This window comes from Sorex fumeus, unplaced genomic scaffold (genome assembly GCF_029834395.1).
Source record: "Sorex fumeus unplaced genomic scaffold, SorFum_2.1 ptg000018l, whole genome shotgun sequence".
In the NCBI taxonomy this organism is placed as follows: domain Eukaryota; kingdom Metazoa; phylum Chordata; class Mammalia; order Eulipotyphla; family Soricidae; genus Sorex; species Sorex fumeus.
In genome coordinates this window covers 29,358,123-29,364,122 of record NW_026606075.1, presented here as the reverse complement: position 1 = coordinate 29,364,122, position 6,000 = coordinate 29,358,123, and the positions used below count along the sequence as shown (strand labels likewise).

Genomic DNA, 6,000 nt, shown 5'->3' with positions numbered 1-6,000 from the left:
CCCTCTGAGCACCTCCCAAACTTGTCCCTTCCTCTCTCGAGCTCCACAAGAGATGGGTCACCTTGACTTCTGGTTTCATTGACTCATACAAGGTCACGTCACAGGTCTGGACAAGTTCCCCTCTGCTAGGGGTGTAAGGGTGTTGATGTTTAGGAACTCAGGGGTCCTGGTGCCCCCAACAGCAAAATCATATAAATCACCATCTATTTATTTCTACAAATGGACTTTGTTTAGAAAGAATAACACCTTCACAAAACACTAAGTACTTCAGGTTCCTATTCAGTTCAACAAGAAAAAAAAAATCTGTGGCTAACACTTGTTTGAGAAATTGCATTTGTAAGGCTGCCACATGAGCCAACATTATTATTTGGTGTCATCAACATCTCTGCAGAACTCTCTGTGCCCGGCACTGCCACCCAGGCCAGGACTCTCCGTTCTGCACTGCTGACATCCAGACCAGCAAGTTCCCTGGCAAGGATTGCTATGCCCATGCCCTGTGAAATGCACTAGGGGCCTCTACACATCAGATGCTATTTCATTCAGGGTGCACAAAAATTATTTAAGGAACATTTCCCAGGCCTTTGACGATTTCTTGTCAAGATCTACATGGCCCCTTCCCCCACCGCACATGCCATCACAGTCCTGGAACGTAAAAACAAAACGCAAATTGTAGTGCTGACCAAGGCCACAAAGTCCCTAGAGGAGAGTGAAGGGTTTGTATTTTAGGATTATTTTTCACTACTGTCCCTCCTATTTTTTGGAGTCCCAGGTTGAACGTGGGGCATTGGCCACAGAAGACTAATTCAAGCTATTCACTTCTGTTCAGTTTAAAAATAAGTTGGGGGAACGTCTACTGCGCACGAGTCTCCATGGAGAAGAGGACTGGCCTGAGTCAGACCCATGGTGACGGAGCCCAGCACAAAGAGATTGATTGTGATTATTTGCCTTCAGTAGAGCTTCTCCCATCCCTGGGCTTGAAGTGCTCTTCTGTTAGCCACCCATATCATGTTGTCTCTGTCCTAAATGACCATGTTTCCATGATGATTCCCAGCTCTGGTGTTAGGTGCCTATGTGGCTGCCTCCTAGCCTTCAGCAGGATCAATGTTCTTTGAGAATGGGGTCTAATGGTCTGTGGAAACTCCATAGTAAGCACATACTTAGTATGTGCCCCGCACACAGTACAGACAAATGCACTCTTGACCGTGGAAGCAAGGCAGCTGCACATACTGTGGGAGTTGCCCGGCATATATGAGGGTGATAGGCAGCGCTAAATGGATGACAGTTAAGTGGAAAAAAAGGATCATTGTAGTTGATGTGCAGCAGAGTGAAAGCCCATTCTCCAGGTCTAATGAATGCCCAGCTAGTCTGTAAGGAAAGTACCCCTGTAGTTTGTATACATGAGAAAGAGGCACTGAGGATAGTAGCTTGGTTGGTGGCAGACAGAAAGTCTCTTTCTAAAAGGGAAGGGGGTCTTGAATGAGAGGGTAGGTAGACTTGGAAGAAATCAGGGATGTTGCAAGTTAGAAAAGGAAGGCTCGATGGTTTAGGGACTGGAGTTAGGTCACAAGAGAAGAGCCTAATCATTTTTTTTAAAATTTTTACTTTATTAAAATGCTGTGATTTACAAAGATGTTTGTAAGTTGTTTCAGACATTTAGTGTTCCAACACCACCATCATCCTGGCAGCCACAGGACTGAAAGCAGTTACTTCAGCCACATCCGTCAGATCTTGAGTGGGAGAGCACCCTATACCTGAGAGGAGAAATGGAGAGAAGACCCCCCACACCCCGCCCCTGCGAGGGAGTGCTCTGAAGGAGACAAGACACAAGTGGAGAAGCCCCGGGAGCCGGGCAGCAGCACCCTTAGGGGCTCCTCAAGTGGCCTCTGGGGAGGCCTGGAAACAGTACATCTATGGCGAGGATCCATGAAGGCACAATTTGGAGATGCAGTGTTAGCCAGATGTTTCTTGTGTCAAGGTCATTAGATTACTGAGCCAAAAGTGTCTTCTGATTGCTGTGGAACCTTCCTCTTGATCCAGTAGGGAGTGACGGGGGGTGGGGAGGGGGGTAACCAAACCTACGCTTGGTAACTCCAGAATGTTAGAAATGATTTTGGATATGACCTTCCACAGGAGCAGGCTCTGCCATTCTTGGGACCATGCTGGACGTGGACTGCAGGTTGGGATGAAGACAATGCCGGGCTTCGGCACTTCATTCAAAAACTGAATAAACACAGGAGAGGGACAGACAGATTGCACTGTTTCTGGGATATAGAACGCTGTATGACACTATTATCCTCGGATGACAAAAATGAGGGTTAGGAGGACCACCTCGTGGTTAGAAGCTTGTCACAAGTGGAGGCAAGAGAGAGTTAGGATAGAGAAGGGACCACTGCAACAATGACTGTTGGAAATGACCACTTTGGACAAGAGAGGAGTGCTAAAAGTAGGTTAGGTAAAGGCATATACGTGATAACCTTATAGTACCTGGATGGCAAATAATGCCCAAAAGGAAAGAGAGAGAGAGAGAGAGGGAGGGAGGGAGGAAGGGAGAAAGAGAGAGGGAGGGAGAGAGGTGTCTGCCACAGAGGCAGATTGGGGATGGGGGGGGTGTAAGGGTGTAACCTGTTAACTGGGGACATTGGTGCTGGGAAATGTACACAGGTAAAGGGGAGGATGTTGAAACTCAATCATGGGCAACTTTGTAACTGTGTATCTCAGTGATTTAATTTAATAATAAAAAAAAGGGACAAGCCGGCTGCAGGAAATATTTGGCACACACTAAGCCCTCATTACTGTTAATGGCATTTATGATTATATATTATAAATCACTTAACAGAGCACTGAAAATGTGTTACTCAAAATCCTAATGAAAATGGCATGATACTTCCTCCTCTCCCCCCACAGAGAAAGAAAACACCACAAGAAATCCCAGAGTTTTTATTTCCATATGTGGACAAAAGAGCATGATTCTGAGTGAAAGCACACCACTGTACTGAGAGGCAAAATCACAGAGCGAGCAGGAGCTGTTCTCCTGGACCCCAGAGCTCACACTGAAGAGTCCAGTCACTTTGGTCACCAGTGAACTACTGGCACTGGCCCCGCTCTCATTTTCTCCAATTTCTCTGTCACATATGGGCACGAGCTGTATGTGTGCCCGAGCGTGAACAGGCCCCTGTCTACACAAGGGTCTTGTTTGACCTACTTGATGAAGGAGCAGAGACCGACATACAGATGCTAAGGGGGCTCTGGAACTGAGGCTAACTCACTCAAAAGCTTTTATTCATAAAATGCCACGGTGGGTCCTGAAATGTAAGAGTCAGCGGGATCAACGGTATTTTGTCGGTTCCTGTACTAAACTCCCAGGTCAGGCTGGAAGGGAGAGGCCCGGGGGAAGGGGAAAGGTGGGGTATGTGTGTGGGGCATGTAGGCACTGCACCCCAGCTCCGGGGAGGACTTGTACTAAGGAGGAGATGAAAAGGGACACAGGGAACTGGACAAGCAGTTCCCCTCTGCTGGGCACCACTCAGAAATCAGTGTGTGGGCCTGCGAGATGGCTCAAAGGGCTGGAGTGGATGCTTGGCAGACGGGACATCCAGGTTTGACCCCAATACCACACTGTCCCCCGAGCACCACTGGAAGTAGCTCCTGACCACCGCTGGGTCTGGCCCCAAGTGAACAAAAAAACCCCTGTGTTCAAAAAAACCCTGTGGCTGCCAGGATGATGGTGGTGTTGGAACACTAAACGTCTGAAACAACTTATGAACAACTTTGTAAAATCATATTGTTTTAATAAAGTAAAAATCCAACGCCTCTCCCAGCACTCTGTCCGTACGTTGTTGACAAAAAGAGCACGATTCTGAATGAAAGCACACCACTGTGCCGTGAGGCAAAATCAGGAACCTTCCAATGCTCACAAGTGAGCCCTGTCTCCCTCGAATGCCATCAGCACCCGCAAGAGTTCCTAATTAAAGCTAGTCAGCTGGTGGTCTTATTCTGACAACTTGCCATTTGCTGTAGCCCTCCCTGGCATCTAGGCAGGTGACCCGGAGCCTTCGTTTGCAGAACATCCTGGCTTTTATTTTCACTGTGGGGCCAAACGCGATGATGCTCATACTCCTGGCTCTGTGCTCAGAGATCATGACTGGTGGTGCTCAGGGGCGGGGTCAGAGGGGGTGGGCATATCTGGTGTCAGGAACTGAACTGGAGCCGGCCCCGTGCAAGGCAAGTGCCTTACCCTCCAAACTCTCTCTTGGGACCCCCACCTTGGCTCTTATAGAAAAGGCTGGGGTCACCGTGAAAGTTCCCGGGCAGGGTCCGTGCCCTGTTAGGCAGACGCCTTCGCAGCCCTGCGCGCCCGGTGCTCTTGCTTTGCCTTCTCCCTCTGCTCCTGCTCCCTCTGGATCAGCTGCACCTGCTCCTGCCGCCACTGCTGCAGCCTCTGCTCGTAGGCCTGGATGTCCTCTGCCTCGCAGCCAGGGAGCTGCTCTCGCACCAGCTTGCTCGTCAGGGTCAAGAGACTTCCAGACTCAACTCTGCCCAAAGCCTGAAGCTTCGACTGTAAGGCCTGTGGGCAACAAAGGGGGGAAAAAGAATGTGAGAGAAGCAGCAGGGAGAGGGATAAAGGGAGGAAGAGAGACAGTCACTTGCACAAACCCCCCAGTCACAGCATGGGGGGAAAAGCCCTTTGTGGGTTCCTGCGAGTTTTGGTCTTTTTATAGCACAGCGGCAGGGCGTTCGCCTTACAAGCGGCCAACATGGCCGACCCGAGTTCGATTCCTCCGCCCCTCTCGGAGAGCCCGGCAAGCTACCGAGAGTATTCGATATGCCAGACACAGTAACAACAAAGTCTCCAATGGAGACGTTACTGGGCCCGCTCGAGCAAATCGACGATCAACGGGAGGGCCTTTTTTTTTTTTAAATCTCTTTTTCTTTCAGACCAGCCACTTTGCTAAGCTGCCTGTGTGGTTTCTCCCTTTTCACTCACAGTAAATGGAACGATGCATGATTCCTGCTGTCATTTCTTGCTTTCAACCACAAAATGAGCAGGACTAAGACAAATAACAGCTTCCACTTGAGTGGTCTTACCCTAAGCAGCAATGGCCAAGCACCAAGAAACAAAAACGGTATAAGCAGCTGACACAAGGGAGCATGTCCATCCCATCTTGCCTTTACATTAACCAAGATAATGCCGGTGTACAGAGTGGGTGCCTTTCAACACCCGGGAACCTGTTTGGAGGGTTTCTAACTAATGGTATGCTAACAGCTCCCAGGGGGAGGGGTGAGGTGGGGGGTTGGGGGTTGGGGGGTGGGGGCTGCACTGTTCAGAGCTTCCTCCTGCTGTGCTCTGTTGAAGGCAGGCCTTTGCAGACCCACTGCCTGCAGCTCCAGTTGAAACTGGCCCCAGGTTGCTGATGTTGTACTCCTGGAGAAGTGCTAAAAAACACTAACCTACTTAAGTGCTTCAAGATGTGGAGACAATCAGAGAGCGCCACTTAGGGTCCCAGTTATAGCTTCTACCATGCTCCCAGACAAGGTGAGGCACTGGTCCAGGTGAGAAGCCCTGCCCACTCAGGGAGGGAAACGGGCAAGGCCTACGGCTTCTAGGAAGAGCCAGAGACCTCATGTGATGGGTCAGCCACAGGAAAAGGGGCCCCAGCTAAGCCCCAGCTAACCTGAGACTAATGACAGTCAGGCAACAGGAAGCAACAGAAATGTAAACTGAATGTTATTTCTTTTGGTTCTCACTCTCCCTGTGCTCAGACCCTGGAGACAGCCTGAGACACCAGAGGAAGTAAGCCATGTGTTCAAATCTCATCAGTCCCCAAAGTGACTGACTTCTCTGCCCTGTAACATGCAGAACCAGCCACCAGAGCTTACAGGGTGACAGGAAGTGGTGCCTCATACAGTCAGTCCTCAATGTCTGTCTCTTCATCTTTGAAAATGCACATGTGGAACAGGTGGGCTGAGAATTCATACAGGTTCACATTTCTATCCTCTGAG

General features: G+C 49.6%; 1 protein-coding gene across 1 annotated transcript in view; it reads right to left on the bottom strand.

Moving 5' to 3' along the window:
- Positions 1-2,822: 2,822 nt before the first annotated feature.
- Positions 2,823-6,000, bottom strand: part of MRPS27 (mitochondrial ribosomal protein S27) — a 99,311-nt gene continuing 96,133 nt past the window's right edge. The window contains exon 11 of the mRNA XM_056112598.1: positions 2,823-4,564. Coding sequence (XP_055968573.1) covers positions 4,325-4,564 — 240 coding nt within the window. The 3' untranslated portion in view covers positions 2,823-4,324. The remainder of the gene's footprint in view (positions 4,565-6,000) is intronic.